The 25,178-nt window shown below is 38.1% G+C and overlaps 1 protein-coding gene across 1 annotated transcript; it reads right to left on the bottom strand.

Moving 5' to 3' along the window:
* Nucleotides 1-2,892: 2,892 nt before the first annotated feature.
* Nucleotides 2,893-24,338, bottom strand: MMADHC (metabolism of cobalamin associated D). Its single transcript, XM_079783059.1, has 8 exons — nucleotides 24,251-24,338; nucleotides 23,699-23,758; nucleotides 19,623-19,767; nucleotides 16,522-16,739; nucleotides 11,953-12,058; nucleotides 10,104-10,234; nucleotides 5,084-5,170; nucleotides 2,893-3,916 (listed from the first exon to the last, which is right to left on the bottom strand). Exons 2-8 carry the CDS (start codon nucleotides 23,705-23,707, stop codon nucleotides 3,722-3,724), a joined length of 891 nt encoding a protein of 296 aa, XP_079639185.1. The 5' UTR covers nucleotides 23,708-23,758; nucleotides 24,251-24,338; the 3' UTR covers nucleotides 2,893-3,721.
* Nucleotides 24,339-25,178: the final 840 nt, after the last annotated feature.

Raw genomic sequence — 25,178 nt, 5'->3', positions numbered from 1 at the left:
TAATGCTGGCAAAGTCCCAAGTACAAAACTAGGGGTTTTATCCATTTGAGACATTCACATTGTGGATCAATTCTAAATAAAATAAACACACCTCACCTATTTAGCTATCTTGCTCTTAGAAGTTGTTTTGTTCACAAGGTATGTGCTTGTGTATGTATGTATGTATATTATGTGAAAGGTACTTATTAGCATTAGGTTATTCTTCACTTTGAAAAGAAGGAGCAGCACTATGAAGTGGAAAGGCCAACAGCTAAAAGTAATCCTAGACAGTTGGGGCCAAACCATCCAGTACCCACAATAGTAGAGATCTACTATTGGAAATGATTGTAAAGTAATGACATTGATTTTTACACATTACTTATGAAATTAATCTCAGTGCTTTTTAGCTACCCTTCAAAATAATCACATTGTCAGAAAAGTGGCTATTTAAGCTTTTACAGTCTTTTAAGTCACTAGTGAAAAAGAACTTAATTTAAAATAGAAGCAGGATTAATTTGAAAAGCAGGCTAGGAATTCTGATAGACCTAAATGGTATAACACTTTTTTTTTTTTATTGCCACACTTCAAATTTGCTTGGAGAAACTTGTGTTAACTGATATACACAAAAGTCCCATGACAAAACCCATAAAGCATTCAATAGTCTCAGTGTTAATATTAGTTTTATCTCCATTGTAGATTTCTTGACCAACTTTCTGTTTTTTTTTCCAATTTACTAAAATGATTTTTTTGCCACCTGGAGACATTATTGTCTTGAATCAGTGTAGGTCTTTGGGCTTATCTGCATAAAACCACGCTGTGTTGATCTACACTGGTTCTAAGGGAACCATAACTGGAGAGCCATCTATCAGCCAAATGCTCATCCATTTGAGATTAATTGCCTCTTCCAGGTCCTAATTCATACCCCTCTGTCCCAGGAAAGTTAATTTATCTCCCATGAGTGACTACTTGACTCTGCAAAGGTATTTTAACTCACCCAGGCCTAATATAGAACAAATCTTATTACCATAACTTAGTTTGCCTTGCTCTTTCCCAGCCAGTTTACTAAGTGCCAGAAGGAAGTCTTTGACCCTGCTAGTGATTTAACTCAGTTCAAGGTGCTACAAATCTGGTATTTTACAATTAAGATGGAGTCACATTAGAGATAAAATTTGTATTATTTAAAATAATTTTTATCTAAGGGTATGCTTGTAAGCAAATGACAAGTGGATCTCATGTTCCTCTGTAATGAAGTTCTTCTAAAAAATACTGCTTATTCCAATGTTAAGGATCTAACTTACAGTTTTAAAACAAACTGAAGAAATAAAAATATAGCAATCAATGCACAGTAATCATAAAAAATCAAAGGCAAAGCCTGAAATAGAAATGATGAGACATCAAGGCATTTGCTTAATTCTGAAAGTGCTGACTTTTCAGGGTGCTCAAAGATTGTACTCTTTCTTTCATTTTTAAAAAAATATATTTTTAATTGATTTCAGAGAGGAAGGGAGAGGGAGAGGTAGCAACATCAATGATGAGAATCATTGATCAGCTGCCTCCACACCCCCTTCTGTGGATCAAGCCCACAACCCAGGCATGTGTCCTGACCTCCTGGTTCATAGGTCGATGCTAAACTACTGAGCCATGTGATCCGGGCTATTGTACCCTTTTCAATCTCAGTAGGTGTTTATATGCTTAAAAAATTTAAGTTTGGTTTCTATTCAAGTTCCTCTATAATATCACCATTAAAAATAATTATTGTTTGATAACAATGTTGACGTTCAGTCATCAGATTTAAAAAATGAAAATCGAGTACTGTAAGATAAATCTGAATTTCAGATAAAAAGCAAGTAACTTTTTAGAATTAGTATGTACCATGCAACATGTGGGAGATAGGCAGTATATGTCACTAAATACACTGTTTGAATTGTGCTGCAATTGTAAAACAGATTGAACTAATCTGAAACTAACTGGGGATCTTGCTACACAAGGTTTTGGATTAAAGTGGACACAAAGTTCCAATTTGACCCCATCAAATCTGGATTCCTGTTCTGAACCATCATTAAATTAGTCAAAATCTGTTATTGTACATCTATGTGATAGAGAATCTTCTAGTAACAAAACTGGACCTTTGGCAGATACTTCATGAAGTTTGTGACAAGAATGGCTTTTTACTCTTTAAAAACTACTAAAAATTCAATTTACAGCAAAACAACTAGGCTATGAATAAAACCTAGTATTTCAAAAGTTTAATGCCTCTTTAAAAATAGGACAGAACATTAACCATACAAGGGGAAAATTTTAATTGTATTATAGTTTATAAAAAAATGCCTATTTTTGTATCATTAAATTGCCACTCCTTTAAAATATAGGAATATTGGTCTTTATGCCAGAATATGCAAGAAGTCATAAGTTAAATATAATCTTATGCAAAATAAAATTAAAGCAGTTAGAGCATCTATTTATTTTTTTTTAAATAAAGGAGCCTGTATTCATTTGAATGGGCTACGGTTAAGATGCCACTGAAATATTTATTTTATTAATTTTTAAAAATAGATTTTTATTGATTGCAGAGAGGAAGGGGAGAGAGAGAGAGCTAGAAACATCAATGATGAGAGAGAATCACTGATTAGCTGCCTCCTGCATGCCCCCTACTGGGGATCGCACCTGCAACCCAGGCATGTGCCCTTGACAGGAAATCAAACCAGGGACCCTTCAGTCCCAGGCTGACACTATCCACTGAGTTAAACCAGCTAGGAGAGCATCTATTTTTAAATACGACAAGATCAAAGCAGATTATAACATCGCAACTTCATCTTTCCAGCCTGTTTTCATTTTAAGGAAGCATATTTAATGACTATGGCATTTCATGTACACTGAAGTAAAATTGCAAATATGACAAAAATGAAATAATTCATCTGGTAGAAGTTACTTGTTCTGCTGAGATTTGTCTCTATTCCTACTGGCAAAGCCTCACCAATGAAAAGGTGTGATTTTTTAAAAAGTTCACAATGCTGTAAAAACTAGCTCTGTCACAAATGAGATATTGCTGTAATGTCTCACAGTTTGCATCTTTTAAAATTGGAGAGATATGATTTAACAGCTTGAGGCATAGTTTTGTCTCAAAATAATCCACATTTATTTATTACAACCAAGAAGTTAAGAATTATTCCTTTAAGTATGTATAAGGATGAGATTCATATGCCTTTATACATGTAGTATTATTCTTCTTTTCCTATATGTACATTATTTCAAAGCAATACTCAAGACTAGTATAAGAAAAAAGAAAATTAGGAAAAGTTAAATCTAGACTTTTCAATAACATTCATTAAAAAAAACTACTTTATAAAGATTAATACAATTTCTTAGGAGTCTTAAGAACCACATTTAAAAAATATTGCAATGAAAAAAAATACCATAAGCAAATGTATAATTTATTTTTGGAGAAAATAATTAAAACTAAAGTTTTTCCAATAAAGGGGAGCAGTAACAATAGGAGATCATACCATAGTTACATGTTATTTACCACATTCTGTACAATGTGGATGTGCTGAACATGTATTCACAGACAATATGAACTTTTGAGATTTAAAAATCACAAGTCCTTGTCAATGCTGTAAATTTACAAATGTTGAAATAAATACCTAGAAACAAGTAAATTTTAAAATCTGAAGCCTTTGACAGTGTTTATAGATCAACCCAAGTGTTAAGTAGAAATAGTACAGTAAATAAATTGACATTACTACTAGTTTCCACTTAATTTCTTCATAATATGGCTATCTGGTGTTGCATTCGTGAAGATACTTCCTACAACCACATGGGTACCCCAGAGATTATGACGAATCACTTTACAGCAGCCAAGGTCATCAACAGAGAATCCTAAATGACGATAGCGTTCATCTGTTTCAAAAAGAGTGTTGTTTGTATATGGTCCAAAAAACTAGAGGAAATTTAAAAAATGAAGTATTTTCATTAGCAAGAAAGACAATGTAGCAATAATTTTCATGCAAACATAAACATGTATCTATTTTAATACTCCAAATATTTTTTAAAACCAAATAATAAAAAGGTCGCATGAAACAAATAAACTGCCCTAATACCTCCTCTCCCCCCAACACCTGTGCATTCTGGAAATGTGAAATGAATGATTTAGCAAATTTCATGTTATCTAGAACCAAATGCATAACATTGTACCACCTTAAAGATAGAATAAATTTTAGATAATCATCTGTGGTTCATCTTTATCATTTACAAGAAAAGGAAGCTAAAGTCCAGAGTAAGTTCTTCATTTTTTTTTCTTTTTTTTTTAATATATATTTTTATTGATTTTTTACAGAGAGGAAGAGAGAGGGATAGAGAGTCAGAAACATCAATGAGAGAGAAACATCGATCAGCTGCCTCCTGCACACCCCCTACTGGGGATGTGCCCACAACCAAGGTACATGCCCTTGACCGGAATCGAACCCGGGACCCTTGAGTCCGCAGGCCGACGCTCTATCCACTGAGCCAAACCGGTTTCGGCAAGTTCTTCATTTTTAAGTCTATACTCTATCTTACTTGACTTAGAGAAGAAATAGTATATATTCCTATATGAAGATTTTTTTAAAAAATTTCTATTTTAACAAAAAAACCCCTCAGAATTTAAAATGTTAGAATGTAGTTGTTATTTTCAAAATATAACTTTGTTAATTTTTAAAATTGTTACTTTTCCAAATATTTCTTTTATCATCCATATTTCCTTAATTCTAAAAATATTTTTTTCTTCCTTAAAGGAACTACAGATAAGTAATTTTTAACTAACAAACAATAAACACATCAATTCAATATAAATTAAATAATGAGGATGAAAATAACTTTTTATTATTTTTTAATTTAAAAATCCTTAAAATGATGGAGAAACCTAAGTATGAGTGATAGGGGTCCCTACAAGTTGTGAATGCAACTGACTCACTGTGGTACTTTTTTGGTAAAATTGTGAGGTTTTAAAAAAGTCTTAAATGATCTATTTTAACTAAGGTTATAGTTACAAACGATTTCACAATAATAAAAACCACTTCTACTTCAAGTTACATAACCTGGCTTTCAAACTTTTAATTTAATTACTCACCGCCAAACCAGATGATGGGTCAATAAAGTCAGCCCAATAGCCTTCAGCTCGAAGAGCGTAGCATATTTCCTTAGCACCATTGATAAACTGCATAGAAAAAGACAAATAATATGCTCAAGATAGCAGGGCTACAGATTTTTATTTTTAATAAATTTTTAAATAAATGTTTTGCTTCAGAGAATTCAATAAGATTAATAAAAACTTGAAACTGATAAATTAAAGTCATAAGATTATTTTCACCAGTCTAAAAGATTAATGGTTCATATAACATTTTCATTTTTTTCAAGAAATCTAAATTGTGTATTTTTTTCTGTAAACTATTTCTTATTTTAGGAACTAATTCTAATCAGTTCTGTGCTATTGATTCCTGAATTTATCATGAACTACAAGCTATACTTGCTATTTTGTAACACTATGGAAATATTAGAAATAAGGTAAGAAAGGAAAAACAAAATGTTCATAATAAAAAGGTCTGAACCATTCATTAATTTGAATAAACATTAAAATCATATACTTGTTTATGTGCCCTTCAAAAACACATCTATCCACTCTCAGTCGTGAAATACTTCTGAAAAGGTACATAGAAATAATAGGATAAATGGATAGATGGGATAGGATGCTTACTTTTCATTATAAAACTGTTTCTTTTGTATAGTGTATAATTATTATATACCATGTGCATGTATCAACTAGTCAAAATCTTGGCCTCGACATCCTAATGCTTATGATTACTTTATTAGCTTTATCGGAAGTCTAACCAGTGAAGACAGTAACAAATATTAGGACCCAAATTAGAATGTTAAAAAACAACAACAAAAAATGACAGACCATAAATGATTAAAAACAAGGGGATACACCAAGCCAGTGTGGCTCGGTGGTTGAATGTAGACTCATGAACCAGGAGGTCATGGTTCAATTCCCAGTCAGGGCACATGCTCAGGGTTGCGGATTTGATCCCCAGTAGGGGATCATCATTGATGTTTCTATCTCTCTTCCTCTCCCTTCCTGTCTTTGAAATCAATAAAAAAGATTAATTTATACCTATTTTTTTAAAAAAATGGGGTAGAGTTCCACTTCCAGCAATAACAGTAATAGGTACCAAACTTGTCATCTGCTGAAAACTAAGAATATATGAGGCAACTATTTTTAGACCCTGAATAACAGTCAGACAAAACTTTATCTTTGACAGATGGGGAACAGATGAGGTGATCCCACATTTTTCAGTTTTGTCTGTGTATATCTTCTAGTCACAGGGCAAAGAAGTGGATTCCAAGCAAATGATGGTGTCACTGCACTGAGGAGGTAGTAGAAAACAAGAATTATGGACTGCTGAAGCATATGGAATTTGTGGAACAGGTACTGAAGAAGAGGGAGATAAGCAAGCAAGGCTCCAGGTAGTTTGCAGCGCAATTGACACTGGTGATATAGCCAAGAGCTGAGCTGTGCACGCACATGGTGAGATTCTGGGAGGCCAAGCAGAAAGAACCAACTGAGAGCTGAATGGTGATAATCAGGGTGTGTACAGTGCTACGTAATATGGATTTCTGGCCCACTCAGAGTAAAGAGGCTTCGCTGACTTAAGTTGACAACCTCAAAAGTAAAAACCTTAGGAATATGGGCCATATCCTAAATAAGGGGTTAGCAAGCTATAACCTGAGGGCCCAACCCAGATGGCTGCCTGTTTGTATATAGTTTTACTGGAACATGGCCAGGCCCATTTATATAAATGGGCCTGGCCATGTTCCAGTAAAACTATATATATATATATATATATAGTTGCTTTCGCAATACAAGAGTCAAGCTGAGTAGTTGGAGCCTTTGGCTTACAAAGCCTAACATATTTACTATCTGGATCTTTACAGAAAAAGCTTGCTGACCCGCTATAGATGTATACAACTTAAGCTAACTTATTTTCTCCCAATACTTTCTTGTAAACTAATGAGAAACATTAATACTGTGTTTTTTAGATTACCTTCAAACTTAATATTTCTATTTATTGCTGTATTTAGTTAATCCCCATAATTCTTAAAAATAGAAAAACTACTGAATATGATGTAGAAAAGTCACTAGTATATCAGTATCATGCAGAGATGTGCTATACACAAAAACTGTAAGAGAAAAAAACAATACAATGAAATATTTGTCAAGTTTAACTAAAAGAATCCCATTATTATCACAAAAAGATCCAGTTTAAGTATTTCTCTTAAGATTTCTATTCATCAATATTGAATACTGACATCTGCTGGAAAAATACATTTAAACCATAAAACATAAAATACCTATTTTGACAGTAAAATACATGTGGTTCTAAAATAACCACTAATGTATCTAAAATAGAAAAATCTGTGTTTTTTTTTTCATAAACTAAAAATCACAAGATGAAGCATATGCCATTTCAAAGCCCTGAAATCTATATTATATATGTGTGTGTGTATACATATATATATATATGTATATATATATATGTATACACACACACACACACACACACACACACACACACACACACACACACAAAAGGCTAATATGCTAAGTGAGCCTCTGACCATCCAACAGGTTGCTATGACACGCACTGATCACCAAGGGGCAGACACTCAATGCAGGAGCTGCCATGACGTGGGCACCGCGGATCTGGCACCAACAAAGCAATGTTCGGCTTCCCCCAAGTAGGACACAGGCCCTGCCACCACCCTGGAGCGACAGCCTTCCAAATCGCAGCCAATGCTGCCCATGGCGCAAAATGCGGCCCACAGCCCAGCCCAGCCCAGAAACAGTGGCTGTGGGCACTGGATAAAGGCATCACGTAGCAACGCCCAATTCCTCTCCCTAGCGACTAGCCTCCTTGGAGTTTCTTCAGCCCAGGAACATGACTTGCTTTATAGCCAGGTGCAAACATTTCACACTAGTTTAACCAAATATATGTGAAGCGTTTTCCCATGCCTCATCTCATTTGATCCTCACAGAAATTCCGGAGTAGGTAGATAGGAGACTCGGTAGAATCCTATTTTCTTTTCATTAGCTGGAAAACGGAGATTTAGAAAGCTTAGAAACTTGACCCGACTGAAAAGAAGAAATGGTGGACCTTGAAAATGACTTCAGGTTTTCTCAACTGTGCAGAAAATAGTCAAACACTGCTGCAGTTAAATATTTTACCCTTTGTTCTCCCTGCATGATCTACAATAATAATCTGCTTTGTGTTGATATTTACTTCTGTGTTGCTGACAATTACCTGAAAGAGAAGTTGTGGTGCTTCACTGGGCTGGAAAAAGTTTAGCTAAATAAGAAAGCAGGTCTAATTAAGCAAGTTTATTCTCTATATATAACAGATTAAGTTGACTAGCGCATGCGTGATACAGATAAAGCTCTCGTTGGTGCCAATCGCATGCATGTGTTTCGATCTTTCATTGCTGATCATGAATTTGGTTGACACTTCTATTATAAAGGGCGAATAGTGACATTAAAATATTTCTTCTAATTAATTTCCTTTCAATGTGCATGAATCCGTGCACCGAGCCACTAGTTGGTTATAAAAAACTGACTTACAACTATAATGGGATTAGTATCAAAAGAGGTTCAAAATCTTTAACTGGTCAAAAAAATGCTAACACACAAGAGCTCTCTAGTGAGAGTGTTAAGTATAAATTTAGTAAACATTATCTTGAAATGTAAATAAAAATGTTTGAGTTAATGCCTATTTAAATTTCAACTCTCTAAATTGAGATCTCTATCAAGTCAGAAACAATGTCTTATTCCTCTCTGTAATTTCCTTGTTAACTAGCATATAACTTGCTCAGATTGTTGCCTACTGCATGAAATTTATTAGCAAAGCTCAATGAGGGACTTTTAAGTACTATTAAGTAGTCATTATAAAACACTGTTAATTGTGTAAATTATATTTTTACAAATGAAGAGAATCACACGTCCAATACATAAAGAAAATATAAAGTAATTCCTAACATTATCCTGCCTGGAAATTAGTAAAGAAAATTTTTTAAACTATAGTTAGATAAGATTACCCAAATGAGTTATTCCTAACCTGTCACACAGGCACAGGAATATTTCTATCTTTCAGACAAATAAATTGATACAACTAAACAAAAAACCCTCAGAGAATTACATAATTTTAAAATTTAAGACTTGGAAGTCACTTCTTAACATTTCTCAGGTTGTTAAAAATGAAAAGAAATGCTTATATCCAAGGTAAGATAGGGTGAGAGCTTATACACTAAGACAATCTTTTTCGTGGGCAAATTGGCAGCACCTATCAAAATTTAAAATGAACATACCCCTTAATTTAGCAATTCCCTATTTAGAAATCTAGAGATTTAAGTGTGTGCATAAAGAATATATGTACAAATATATTCACCGCCTGTAAAAGAAAAAGTTTGGTTTTCAACTTGTAAGTTACTAAAGGAAAATTTTAAGTAACTTAAAAAATGTATGGTTTGTTCATGGGATGTATATGCAGAATTTACAAAAAATGAAATCTATCTTTGTGTAATGTTATAGAAAAACATATCTTCAGACTAAAAGCAAAGGACAGAAAAAAATGTGCGTATATAGTTTTTTATGACTATTGCACTGTACACAGTTACCGTTAACTCCTTGAAGAAGACTGGGGTAATTTTCACTGTTTATTTGACATGCTTTAAAGAGAGGAGAGAGAGAGAGAGAGAGAGAGAGAGAGAGAGAGAGAGAGAGAGAGAGAGAGAGAAGGAGAAAGGAAGGTCAGACATAGGGAGATGGGTATGAAGAGTGTATTTTATTTTTTTACACTATTTTTCAAATGTCCTAAAACAAAACTAAATTCAAAAGAATTAAGGAAAGTATTAGACAGAATCTTAGTTGTTCAAAATTGTGGCATTGATATTCTTAGAAAAGTTGTAAGCGCTTTAATAATGAAATAAGTTAGCAGATAATTAATAAAGGCTAGAAAAGACACCCAGCATTTTAAAACACTGGTTCATTCCTATTTAAATAAAATCATAAAATTAAATTGTCACCAATTGAAAGAAATTACCTTTTCTAAGAGCATTTCTCTTTCATTTTCTACCTCCTCACTCCACATAGTCATATCATTCTTAGTCTTCTGTGTTACGGTCAGAATCATTAGTTTGTTGGTGGCCATTTCTGGAAACAGTGATTGAAAATCTATAAATAAGAAAAAAATTCCAGGAAGAAAATAATTTGGTTTTAAAAAAGAGAATCAGTGCATAAAAACACTTATTTAGAAAGATGATTAAGTTAAATTATTGTGGTACCAACTCAGGTTTATAAATGCATATTATTTTTTAAAAGGATGGCAAACTTGATTTTGTTTCACTTCTGCTCTGGTTGGATGAACTGTTATGTTAATGACAACAATTCTGTAGGGTTACATATTATGGTCTTATAATTTTTTTAAAAGTTTGTTGTTAAGATTTTTCTTATGATTATGTATCAGTTCATGTAACTATCCTAATATATAAAAACCCTGGTTCCATCACATCCACAACGACTGGAGGCTCAACCAACCGAAAGTCAGTCCTGCCGTCAGCGTTGGGTTGCCGTGGAGACCCAGCACTGACTGCTGAGGGGGCTGCGAATCAGGCCTGGAGAGAGTCCTGAAGAGAGAAGCAGGGTCTGATCCGTAGCCTCTGTGGCAGCTGTTGATCAGCACTTGCCTCCCTCTTTCTCTCTGGGCCTTGCCAACAACCGTGCCTCCATTTCTCTCCAGGCCTCCACTGGGGCTGCTGATCAGCCCTGCCTTTCTGAGCAGGCCCCGCTGACAGGCCCAGAGACGCTGACTGGAATAGAAACCAACCAATTAGAATCAAATTGGCCAGCAGAGGATGGCAGTTGGGGGCGAGATCAGGCCTGCCGGGGAGGGCAGTTGGGGGTGAGATCAGGACAGCAGGGGAGGGCAGTTAGGGGTGATCAGGCAGGCAGAGGCAATTAGGGGTGATCGAGCTGGCAGGGAAGGGCAGTTGGGAGCTAGATCAGGCTGGCAGGGAAGGGCTGTTGGGGGCGAGATCAGGCCGGCAGGGGAGGGCAGTTGGGGGCAACCAGGCCGGCAGGGGAGGGCAGTTGGGGGGGACCAAGCCTGCAGGGGAGGGCAGTTGGGGGCAACCAGGCCGGCAGGGGAGGGTCGCTGGGGGGGGTGGGAACCAGGCTTGCAGGGGAGGGCAGTTGGGGGCGACCAGGCTGGCAGGGGAGGGCAGTTGGGGGCGACCAGGCTGGCAGGGGAGGGCAGTTGGGGGCAAGATCAGGCCGGCAGGGGAGGGCAATTGGGGTAAGATCAGGCCGGCAGGGGAGGGCAGTTGGGGGTGACCAGGCCGGCAGGGGAGGGCAGCTGGGGGTGATCGGGCCGGCAGGGGAGCAGTTAGGTGTTAATCAGGCCTGCAGGGGAGTGGTTAGGGGGTTTTCAGGCTGGCTGGCAGGCAGGCAGGCGAGCAGTTAGGAGCCAGCAGTCCCAGATTGTGAGAGGGATGTCCGACTGCCGGCAGTCGGACATCCCCTGAGGGGTTCCAGATTGGAGAGGGTACAGGCTGAGCGGTGGGACACCACCCCCCCCGAAAGTGCATGAATTTTGTGTACCGGGCCTCTAGTAACTATAATAATCACAGAGAAGTGAAATGACTTGAGGGAAAAGCTACAGGGAAAAAGTTATTAAAAATTCTACTATCCCTATCCAATGGCATGAGGTCAGATGGCAGGGAACATTTGAAAGCCTCTATCTTGGCCATGTAATCATTTTCTTCCAGACATGGTAAAATATTAAGTAAAACACAAATATTACAATTCCTATGGAGCACATTATTCAACACATTAAAAAATTAGTACCATTATCAAATATACATTAGTGCAAAATGCATAGAAGCACAACATACCTCTTCGTAGCAATTCTGGGCATGTTTGGATTGCACACTCCACTTTGGCACTTTCAAAGTATGTTTCTGCATTGTTAATTTCTTGTTCAATAGGTGCATCATTACCCTAGGGGGAAAAGAAATATAGATACACAAAATCTAGAATTCAAATAAAATATCTTGCCTGTTATGAATTTATCTTCCCTAGAAAGTTTTTTTCATAATCCTAATCTAACTATTGGTGGGGTAGTAGTTTTTTTCTGATACACTCAAACTTTTCTCTATGATGAATACAGGGTCTGAAAAATCTAAACAAATAAACAAAAAACCAAAATAAAAAACCAAGAATGTACAAATATACTGATATAATGAGACTTGATATGAATAGAAGTTGGCTAAGAAATTAACTAAAATACCATAATTGTGCCCTACAATGTTACCTCATTATATTTTGGTGATATCTAATAATCTTTCCTTTCATTCTGTAATCTGTAAAATTGGGATAACAACACTAAATTACAAAGTAAGATGACTGAATATGCAGCCTTTCCTATAGAAAGAGCTTAGAGACTTTTATTCAACTGAAATTTACTGGGCATCTACTATACATAAGACACTGACAAGCACAGGCACTACAAAGGTAAAAAAAAAAATCCAGTCTTTACTATTAGGTATATCAGAGCTAGTAGAAGAAAAAGAGCATGAACAAATAAACGCAATCTGCCCTAGCCGGTTTGGCTCAGTGGATAGAGCGTCGGCCTGCGGACTGAGGGGTCCCAGGTTCGATTCCGGCCAAGGGCACATGCCAGGGTTGTGGGCTCGATCCCAATAGGGGGCGTGCAGGAGGCAGCCAATCAATGATTCTCTCTCATCATTGATGTTTCTATCTCTCTATCCCTCTCCCTTCTTCTCTGAAATCAATAAAGAAATATATTTAAAAAAAAAATAAACGCAATCCAATAGGAAAAGTGCTACAGAATTATTAAGAATGTCTTCTAGCATTATAGATAGGGAAGAAACTTGCTTTGCTGAGAGAAATCAGAAAAAGGTTGAAATCATCATATTTGAGCTAAATGTTAATTGATGTGCATGTTTGATAGGTAAAAAGTAGGTGCAATATATGTTAGAAATTCAAGAGGAAAACAGTCCAGCAAGAGATAGTAACAGTGGTAAAGGCATTCAATGGTCAAAAAGAATGGTGTATTTAAAAAAATTAAAAGCATGCTGTAACTGAGGTACAGAGAAAGTAGGAAGTAGAGAGAGGTAAAGTGGGAATGATAAGCGTCAAAATTGTGGAAAGCCATATTTATACCAAATTAAGAACTTCTGACTTTATAAGTAATGCGGAATAGCCAAATAAGATATAAAAAGCTAATGGTAGTATTACTTTGGAAGATGTATGGTAATGAGAAGCAGGTATAGACTAGTAAAAGCCAACGTATTAATCACTTACTGCTTTACATACACTTTCACATATAATCCTCATAACTTCCTGGGCCTGAGATGATGATGGTTATTATTATTATCATCATCACTTCAAAAATATTTATTGTTGAAAATATTACATAAGTCCCTCTTTCCCCCCTTGACCTCTTCTAGCTCACCCCCGCACTGGCCTGAGATTCTTATCCCCATCTATATATATAAAAAGCCAGTGTTTGTAATATCCAAAACGACCAAAAGCTCAACTGAACGCCAGGCTGCGGGAGCAGCATGCCGAGGGGGCTGAACTGCTGACCTCTCAGAGAGAGAGAGGCGGGGACTTGCGTGAGGCTGCCTCAGGGTGATAACAACACTAAATTACAATATAAGATGACTGAATATGCAGCCTCTCCCTGACGGACCACTGCGACTCCAAGCCAGCGAGGGCTGCCTCTAGGCCGCAGCGGTGTGGGGGGCTGTGTTTACACGGCCAAGTTTTCCGTTTCTTCCCCGGCCCACGCATCCCTCTTCCCTCCCCTCGATGGCCCAGCTCCTGCCTATGTGCTGGCAAGCCCGACTGCACTGGGGAGTGAGCCATGGTGATTGGACGGCTACTTCCTGGGATGGGACGGCCGGGCTGCTGCAATTCACAAGGGCGACGAGGCCTGCAGGGACGCGCAGCCTTTGGGCGGTGGGGGTGGCTGGCCAAGCCGAGTCTGGCTTCGGTGGGGCCAGTGGGAGCCCAAGGCCACCCCAGCCCCCACAGGTCCTGGGCTGGACGATGGCTCAGCGGCAAGTGGTGTCTCCACGCACTGTGCCCGAGACCCTGACCCATGCTTCAGGGAGGGGGAGGAGGCTCGCGGCGCCCTAGGCTGCACCGCCTGCTGGGCTGGCAGGGTCCAGAGCGGGCGAGCTGCTCCTGCCCCCAGGTGGTGGAACAGGGAGGAGGGCGCTGAGTGCAGGGAGGGGACCTCAGCCGGGATCCTCCTGGTGTGGGGAAGGGGCCTGGCCTGGGCCTGGTGGGGAGCTTAGGAAGTCTGGCTGAGCAGGCGCTGGTTCATACCAACTCTTACTTTGCTATCTTCCTCCAGCTCTCCAAGCCAGCCCCCTTGCCCCACCTGCCTGGGGGAACGGGCTCTGGGCAACCTCCCTGAACTCAGACTGTGGACCGGGAGACCTCAAGGAAGAGTGCACAGCGGGACCCGGGCAGGGGCCAGTGCAGAACTACCAAGGCAGAGCTGCTTCGGTGTCTCGGTGAAGTGTGCAACAGACCCAAGGAGGAAACTGAGAGGGGAAAGGATGGGAGTCATGAATTCCCAGAGCATTAGGCTCTTGAAAACAGCCCCGCCTGGAATGTGAGGCGATTGTACGTTCAGCTGAGAAGTGAGGGGGCTGAACCCCACCATCGCTGGGCTGTCGGTCCGAGGCCCGAGCGTCCACCACGACAAGGAAAAAACGAAGGGAGGGGCCCGGAGGAAGGGAGGACATTGAAGGAAAACGGTTCTAGACTTTCCCCAGCCCTCTTCCTCTTTCCACTGCCTACAAAACCCCCAGGCCCGGCCACAGTTCTGTCTCCACCTCTTAGTCCCCTATTCTCCAACCACAGAGGAAAGAAATAAGGAAGGAGTCTGTGCTGCCTTCAGAAAGTATCTATATACCTGATCGGCCGGTTGCCTCCAGCAGAGGGAGGCCAGACTGCAGCTTAGGCCCGCTCCCCCCAGGGACATCCCATGAGGGCTCCCGGACTGTGAGAGGGGGCAGGCTGGGCTGAGGGCCCCCCCACTCCCGCAGTGCACAAATTTTCGTGCACCAGGCCACTAGTTCTATATATAGAGACAGAGGCTATGAAAGGTAAGTCATTTTCTCATTAAGTAAATGGCAGAGCTAACCTTTGAACCTAGATTTATCCTTTCTCCATTGTCCATCATATTATAATGCCTCTAAGAATCTAGGTAAGATAAGGTAGCCTGGAACTCTGGCAATATTATTGAAAATTGAAAGGGCACAAATAATATAAAAGCTACTTTAAGAGATAAAAGCAATGAGATTTCATTACTAATTATGGAGGTATGATGGAGAGAGGATTTAAGATTGGCAGTATAATTTTTATCTTGGGGCAGTAGGAGGATAGATACTAAGTCATTTATACTCCAGAAAATATAAAAGGACAGGTTTTGAGAGAAAATAGAACTAATTCAGTACTAGACATGCAAAGTCTGGGACTTGTGAGATATCCAAAGATGTTTGTTGGGCAGACAGAAATTTAGACACAGAAATGGTAGAAATACTAAGTTAGAAATTATAAAAACACCGCCTGAGAAAGGAAGCCAAGGGAATAAGTGACCAGGAATTAATTTAAAAGAAAAGATGAAGAACAGAAATGTATGAGAAATATCATGTGATTAGTAGATAGAGGAGGAGCCAAGAGGACTGAGAAGGAATAATCTGAGATAAAAAAATCGGGATATATAGTATCCCAATATTAGGTTATCTAATATAACCCATAATAACTGTAAGAGGTTGTTGCTTTTAATAACATGGTATTGATAAAAACCTAGCCTGAAACTATGTAGAAATGTGAAAAATGACAAGAATTGGGGGTTTGACAGAAACTGAATAGCACATAGCTTTCCACTTGATTGGGCAATGAAGCAATACTAGTTTTTTAAAAACTAATTTAAAAACATTCATTTATACAAAAGCAGATTAAAACGAACCCTCAGAAGTTGTATTTAAAATAACACAAGCCCACTTATAAGTTTTCCTTTTTAGATTACTCCATCTGAAGAATTTCAGAGATCTCAAAATTTTCTTAAGTTTTTAAATGGCTAAAGGAATATAGCAGGAATTTAGTCCATATACAAATAATTACAATTTATAAAAGTGAAAAACAGGAATCTAAATTTTCAGTAATATAAGAATAATCAAATTATCTCTATTTGATGAAATAAGCAGTTATCAAAAGACAGTTCTGAAGATTTAATTACCTAAAAAGACTGTAATCTAAAGTAAAATACATAGGACAATGCCAACTTTAAAAAATCTACTTATGTTGTTTTTGTATATATTGGAATTAAATATTTTTATTTTACTTTTTTCAATAAAGGTACTGTTTATGGAAATTAATATAGCATTATAAAAACAGAATATATGATATTAACAATTTACCTGAAATTCATTCACATATTGTGCCATCACAAACTCATGTCTTTCACTTGATAAAGGTTCTGCTAAAACATCAGGTAAAGTTTTATGAACCTGGCTTTTCTTCTGTGATATGGTCCCATTGAGATGACAATCAAAACCTATGTTGCCAGGAAGCTGGAATCTCTGGTCCTGAGGCCCAAATGGTCCCATTATTTCATCCGGCCATATTGTTCGAGAGCCTGAAAAGAAACAACAAAATGAGTCATTTTCTCCTTAATGGTAAAGTATACTGGGAGACTGAATGAATTCTTTTTAGAATTGGTATTTTTTACCTAAATGATAGACTTTTGAAATTTGCTTTTCTATGTGAATATAAATTAGTTTCAAGTTATTTCCAAATTGCTAATCAAAGCAACCAGTTGTCAACTCCTAAGCAAGTCCATTATTAGATTTAATGAAAGTACTGTAATCCATATTATTTAATACTTGATAATTACGAAAAAAAAAATGTAGTATATCTTCACTGATATTGAAGTCCAAGATATATTACCTTAAGAGAAAAAGCGAAGTCAAAGAATAGTATTTATTTAAAAATTTTATATTTATGTTAAAAAAAAGGGGGGGGGGGGAATCTAAAATGAAGCATACTGAACGTAACAGGGGTTACCCTAGGGCAGTGGTCGACAAACTCATTAGTCAACAGAGCCAAATATCAACAGTACAACAAATTGAAATTTCTTTTGAGAGTTGAAAACCGACTTCAGCGCATGGGCCACGAAGTTTCAATCGCACTGTACGTGCGCGCCTGCACATGGTATTTTGTGGAAGAGCCACACTCAAGGGGCCAAAGAGCTGCATGTGGCTCGCGAGCCGCAGTTTGCCAACCACTGCCCTAGGGGAGGGGCATGAAGCTGTTGTTAATAATAGGCTAGAAAAATCTTACATGAACCATATAACATAATGCCCTGTTTACCCAACCGAATGAGTTAACATGGATTAAATACTTTCAGAAGAGAAACAGTGCTTCATTCACTTTTTAAAAATATCCTAACTTGTGAAAATTTCAAAAAGATCCAGGAAAGAATAAAGTAGAAAACTAAACAAAGAAATACTCAAGTAGGAGTTTTGTTTACAGAAAGGAATGACTGCCGAAGATATCAGTTGGCAATAAAAATATTTTTTAATACTCTGCCCAAACCGAGTGACTAAAAATGGCCATATAAATATGGCTGCTCCATCATTAGACTGTGTCATATTCATCTTCTAGAACTATGACAAACATCAACCATCAACCATCAAACTCTTCCCTCTTGAATCTAGATAATGTCTCATAATTCTTAACCTAAACACTCTAGCCTATTATTTCTTAAACTTTTAAATAGTATTTAAGAATTATCAGAGTCCTGGCCAGGTGGCTCAGTTGGTTGGAGCATTGTCCCATGCACCAAAGGGTTTCAGGATCCATTCAACAAGGCACATACCTAGGTTGTAGGTTCAGTCCCGGGTTGGGGAGCTTACAAGAGGCAGCTGGTTGATGTTTCTCTCTTTCTTTCTCTCTCTAAAAATCAATAAAAATATATCCTCAGGTGAAGGAAAAAAAGGCAAAAAATGTCAAAAAAAAAAAAATCATTGGAGATCTTATAAAACTGCAGATTCTGATTTATTAGGTCTGGAGTGGGGCTCAAGATTCTTCATTTCTATCAAGTTTCTAGATGATATTGATGCTATTAGTCTGAAGACCATCTTGAGTAATAAGGCTGACACACACGAATGATTAACTGAAGTCAGTTCAAAAGCAAAAACTTACCAGCTATTTTTTAATAAAATTGGTTTTAAAGACTATTCAGATCTAACAGTCTATTGAAAAAAATAAATATCTCATGTTATAAGTGGATTTCATGTTGACTGGTCATTTAGTTTTTTTCTTCCAGGAATAGTCTGTTCATATACATTTAAAAAAATTGTTTGGTTAATCTCTTCTTGTTCCCCCAACCAAAGAACTTATATACTTAAATGAATAGCCCATGGACATGGGCAACAGGGTAGTAAAGACATGGGGGGGAGGGTAGGTAGGGAAAGAGGGGGGAAATGGGAGATATCTGTAATACTAGTAACAATAAAAAGTATATAAAAAAAACAAAGATAAATTTAAAATAAATAAATTACAATGGGATTTTCACTGAATTTGGATTATAATCTATAAAAATAAAACAAAATTTATATCTTAAAATGCAAAAAATATTGTTTGGTTTCCTACTGTCTTTTTCCTAATTAGTTTATGAAATTTTTAAAAAATATATTCAGGATACAAACCCCTGAATGACAAATCTTTCATTTATGATACATACATGTTTAGCCTTCCAAAGATATAAGTTGGAGTAATCAGAGAAGGGATATAAAACTGGGGCAAGAAAACCTGGGGCATGCTCAAGTGAACTTACATTACACTGTAAGTAACGTGTTGCAAGAAAAAAAGGATTCCATGCCCAATTCCTTTAGGATACATTACATTAAGTTCCTAAGAGCCCTCCCTTAAATATTTTAGAGTGCATTATAAGTCTCTAATATAGGACTGTGGCATATAACACTCCTGAAATTTACCTAATCACATAAATTAAAAAAAATTTTTTTTAGAACCGGAAAATTTTTCATAGGTTGGGGACAGTCTGGAACTGCTACAGAAAGTAGTGGGAGATAACCAAGGTTTATTAAGGAAGTGACAGAATTAAAATGTTTTCGAATGATTAATAATGTGCAAGATAGATTAGATGAAGCAGAAAGTTACTGATTCAATAAACACATATATAAAAAGTGCCAGCTATTTAAAACATTCAGCAAATAGTAAAAAGTGGTAAGTATAATAGCATTAAAAGATTTGTTTCAGAGAGGACTGTATGTTTTTGAAGATAGAAACTAATGTGTAAGAAAGTAAGCTTTAGAAACCATTTTTTTTTAAATGTTGTAGCTTTCGGATATAAATATTTAGGCAGAGCTCTGAGTCTATATTCAATGATATAAATTCAACTTTAGAAAATCTGTAAAACCTCAAGAAGAAATATAGGAAACACAACTAAAAATGTTTTGAAACAATTATAAGTAAAGCAATGATAATTTTTACTTACATATATCGGGAGGTGCAGTGGCCACATGAGACTCATCAGAACCTGAAGATCCTGCAGTTGAAAAGGCTTTGGGATTGACAACTCTTTTAATTAAAGAGTGAAATCCTGGGAGATAGGAAACCAGTCTGGCTCTGTTACAGAGCACCTAAAAATGACACAAAATTTTAAATTATTTTTTCTGGATATAAATGTTATACTTTGATAACCTCTGGCAAATCACACTGCAATATATCTTTTAAAACGTATATTTATTCTTTTCATATGAAAAGCATTATGTATATTTATAATTTTAAAAATAAACATGAATATTAAAACAAACAAGTAATAAGTTACTTTTCCAATAAAGACCAGAATTAAGAGTGCTACACTAGAGAGAATGGAACCTCTAAAAATTGCACTAAAAAGGTAGCCCAAGTAGTAAGATTCTTCTATTCTCAAAACACAGAACTTTCAAAACCTTTCCTTGGATCAAAACCTGTTTATTTTCTAACCCTTGTCTTCTTATACTGCTATAAATTGTGCCAATTATCTCCCATGCCAACTTTCCTCTTGGTTTTATGGCAATGTCCACTTTCTCCCATTTTAGCACATACTTTGTGATACATTTTCTGATCCTAAGTTCATTTCCTTGACTCTGAGGTGTTACAATGAATGACTGTAAATGCATAAACTTTTAGTAAAATACTTGAGTCAGAATAATTTAATGCAAGGGTTGGGAAACTATAGCAAAATACAGTCTGCTGTTTGTTTTGATAAAGCAAGTTTTATTGTAACAGTAACACCCACTTATACGGCTACTTTCGCAATAGCAGAATTAAATACAGTTGCACAAACACTTTATGGCCCACAAAGCCTAAAATATTTACTATCTGGACCTTTACAGTAAAAAATTTAAAACTTGCCAACTTTTTAGTTTAGTGGAAAATAATAAAAACAAATATGTCATCTGTAAAATTCTATTTAAATATTTGAATAATTAAGAAATCCTTGAAGGAGTAGAAAAAGAGTTTCAGGGAGGGTATATTAGGTTTTGTAGAAATTTGCTAGGGAAAGTGGAATTTCAATGAACGCCTTTCAGGAACAAAGGTATGAAGCTGTAAAAGATATATTCAAAGAGTGACAAGTTCAGTGAGGGAGGATATAGGGGAGTGCAGTAAAAAACAGTCTTGAAAGTTGACTTGTGGGCAACTATAAAAGGCCTTATATTTGGCACAGACAGTAAAGGGCCGGTTATACCAAGATAATAAATCAGAATTTTATTCTGTAGGCAGGGAGTGGAGTAAACTGATAAAAATATGGGATATCTTAAGGATGTACCATTAAGGGCAGCATAGAGGATGGACTGGAGTGGGGTTAGAGAGGTGGTATGAAACTAGTTACCAGGATGTTGAAATAGTCTAGCCCCGTGGTTGGCAAACTGCGGCTCGCGAGCCACATGCGGCTCTTTGGCCCCTTGAGTGTGGCTCTTTCACAAAATACCACGGCCTGGGCGAGTCTATTTTGAAGAAGTGGCGTTAGAAGAAGTTTAAAAAATTTGGCTCTCAAAAGAAATTTCAATCGTTGTACTGTTGATATTTGGCTCTGTTGACTAATGAGTTTGCCGACCACGGGTCTAGCCATTTAACACTTTACCCTTTCATATAGTATTCTGAAATCCAACCTATGTGTTCTTTCTGACTTTATTTCTTACCATAAATACAAGACAACATCAGAACTGGTCTTATTCTGACAGCATTTTATTACTAATTTTACCCTCCCTTCTCTTACTTCACTCTTTAGTCACAAAAAAATATCTACCTCACATTTTCCATATTTCTCTGCCTTCTTTTAGACCGTCAAAAGAGTTCTTATGCTAAAATGCCCACTAGACTCTATATTTATTTTTCTTCATGGTAAAACTTTTAACAAAAGTTATATAATAACTATTCTAAGAAAATCTAATCACCAAGTTTCATTTTATTTGCAAAATAAACCAGCATTTAATTTGTCCACTGAAAGAGATAGCTGATTATAGTACCAGTTAGTTTTAAATTTTCCCTTTAACCTATATGGCTCTCAAATCTTTTATTGTTGAAGTGAAATATTTTGTGTGAATTTGACAGATTTTATGACATTGGGTCAACTGATGAACATAATGATTACAAGTTGCAGCCAATAAAACAGCCCCCAAATTAGAATAGCCAGCTTATTTTAGTTTGAGGATAAGTATATATTTTATACATGACTAAGTTCAAACAAACCTAGGACTCTAAACTTGGGAAGATGACAAGCTATTAAGATTCAAGTTTAAAATTCTTTTAGCATATAAATAGAAACAGTCTTTTAGGCACTTCTTAGGCCTAAGTTCTGTGAGGAGAAAAATGGTCTATACCAAAGACTGAAAACTGGTCATCTATGAAACATATCCATATGCATCCACAGACATTTTTGCGTGGTTCACAGTGTTACACAAGAAATTTGAATTGGATATCAGCATTGAGAAACTAAGAGATTTCACACAAAGGTGCAGATTTTTAGCTGTTCTTGAAGATCGGGCAGCACTGGATTCAGATTCCCAGAAGACAATAGTTAGCAACAAATGCTGTGGCTGAGGAAGGCTGCTCCCTTTGTATCAGAAGTAGACATTTCAGTTTGTCAAAATCCCCATCAATGCCTCTTAATTTACCTGTCTATCTACTGAAGCATGGGCATTTTGATCCTTGCTATGTATGCTAATACATGGTTGAAGACACACATATCTGCATATTTTATTAGTAACATCCATTCAGTGTTTACAATGCATATAAACACCAAATTCAAAAACTACATTTGAATATTAAAATTAATTTTATATGACTTTTTAACAAGAGGATTTACAAAGTAGCTTTCAAATTGTTTACCCTTTCAAATTATCTTCCTCACACACCGCTCTGACTAAAGTATCATGATTTAAAAAATAATGTCTAAATTACTGTTTGGCATTCAAGGCTATTATTTGATCAGAATTCTACAATCCAAACTTATTTCCCAGTAATTTTATCTACATATCTTATACTCGGAAGGCAAAACTAACTTCTTGATTTTTGAAAGGGGGAGTGTCTTTGAATATACGTACTCCTGTTCTTCCCACTTAAAACCTTAGATTCTCTGAATCCCTTTCTTTCACAAAACTCAAATTAAACGCTTCTCAGATTAAGTTGATCCCAGGTCCCTACTTTCTCTTCTCCACAAAGCTGAATCCACATTGTACCGTGTGTGTGTGTGGCTTTAAAAAAATCACTTCCTACTTTTATTGTCTGTTTTCCTTTATATGTCATGTCCCTACTATATGAACTCCTTATGCTAGGGCGTGTCCGATTAATAACTGGGGAGTGACAGTCAATAAATACCTCTGGTCTATGTGAATAGTATCTCTTGCTTTCATTTTGCTGGATTTGGAAAGTTCCTTGCTGTACTAAAACTGCTACAAAACATCCAGTTTGGCTAAACAAAGAATTTAAAAACAGCGTAAAAATAGATTCGAAGTATTTTACTGAAATAATAGACTGAACATATATATATATATATATAGAAAGGATTCTGGCTCTGAATGTATTTCTAAAATTGAGTTTGCAGAAACAAGTGCACCTTTACTTGAAAAGGATGCGTTCAGGCTGCCGTCAAGGCATAGAACATCCATTTCACAACCCTTGCTTCCCTGGGCATTTTCCAGCGACTTCCTACCCTTTTCAACTGGTGGCACACAAAACTAATTACTAAAATTCTGAAGCACACACACACACAGTATTTCGCCGACCTGACCACAAACATAGATATAAACTTGACTCCTTCACCCCGAACGGCTGCTGTGCTGGCTGCTGTCATTTGTTTGGTCTGACAATCGGAGGGGAAGGAGGCCAGGGCCCCTGTCCGGCCAGGCTCTGCCAGGTTTAAAATTCCGCGGCACCCGGCGGAAAAGCGCTGCGCCAAGTCGTCTACGTAGGAAACACAGTGTGTCACCCACACCCTCCCCAACCCTCCCCTCCCGCTTTTCCTAACAAGCTCCCAAACTAGTGCGCATCGGACCGAGCGGCCTCTTCAGAGACGCATTTACTCACATTGGCCATTTCTGGCGGAGAGAGCGGACGCAAAGTGTCTTCCCTTCCGTGAAGTTACTCCTGGGGAAGGACAAAACGACAGGCTCGTGAAGGATCAGGCTTTAGCAGCAGACCGCTCGGAAACGGCCCCTCTCTCCGACTGTGTGTCCCTGGATCCCCACAGGCCCAACGTCCAGGTTCGGTCCATCCAAGGAGGCCGAGCTTAGCTTGGCTTGGCCCGGCCCGGCCGGCCCAGACCCCCGCCCCCGCCCGGGAGGCCCGCAGTAAACACCTCGGGCTAGACCCGGGCAGCAGTGGGGCGCCTGCGCCCAGGCCTGGTCCTGAGCGTCGGAGCAGGCATTTTAACACAGGTCAGGGCGGCCACCCCACAGCTCCAAACAAAGGTTCGAGCGGAACGGGAAGAGTGAGGACGCGGAAAAGAGTCTGAAGCCAGAGTGACAGGACAAAATGGGGGCGGAGACAGGGCCCTGTGGGGATGGGAGCAATACCGAGAGCTGTGGCCCGAACACGGGCGAATCTGGAGGGGCTACCGCGGGCGGAAACCGTCCTTACCTGTCACCGCCGCCGCCTCCAGCTGTCCCAGACCCCGACTCTTCCCGCCGCGAAGATGGCGGCGGCCGCGGCAGCTGGGTTGCGCCTGCGCGGACAGTGCCTAGGCTGAGGAAGTTGCTTCCGAGCGAATGGATGGAGAGGAGCGTCGACCCGACGCTGCGCACGCGCACAGGAGGCCTAGGCAGAGCCGACCTTCCATTGGCTAGTCCGGGCCCACAATGTGGGAGGGGAAAAGGTGAGGTGAGAGGGACTTGGAGGAATGGCCCGGAGGGCCCCACACCTGGGTTAGGCGTTCATCTCATTTTGTTCATTAACTTACTGATCCAGTTCATAGATTGCCCTCACCCCAGAATTTTCTTACTGCCCCCAGTAAATACCGTCTTCTGTTCTTTGTATCTTACTTTATTATTCATGACTCACTGTTTTTGAGCATAGGGCACCTAGGTTTTTCTTTGCCTATCAGCCTTGAATAGGTCCAAAATATATATTAGTTCGTTACAATAAAATTAATTTTTATTTATCAATTTTTGTTTATCAATGTTATTTTTTAATTAACCGAAATCCATACTTTATTCATACTGATATTTCTATTGGGTCATATTGAACAAGTTACTTAATCTCTTTATGCTTTTAATTTCCTTTCTTTTAAAAAAGTGTATTTTTATTGATTCAGAGAGGAAGGAAGAGGGAGAGAAAGATAGAAACATCAATGATGAGAGAGGATCATTGATTGGCTGCCTCCTGCATCTCCTGCATGCCCCCTCCCCCCTTCCCCCCCCCCCCCCCCCCCACTGGGGATGGAGCTTGCAACTAGGTATATGCCCTTGACCAGAATCGAATCCAGGACCCCTCAGTCTGCAGGCGGATGCTCCATCCACTGAGCCAAACCAGCCAGGGCTTCCTTCCTTTTATAAAAAAATATATATTT

This window comes from Cnephaeus nilssonii, assembly GCF_951640355.1.
Source record: "Cnephaeus nilssonii genome assembly, chromosome: 10".
NCBI lineage: Eukaryota > Metazoa > Chordata > Mammalia > Chiroptera > Vespertilionidae > Cnephaeus > Cnephaeus nilssonii.
The sequence above is the reverse complement of the archived record's forward strand: the minus strand, read 5'-3'. Positions and strand labels throughout refer to the sequence as shown.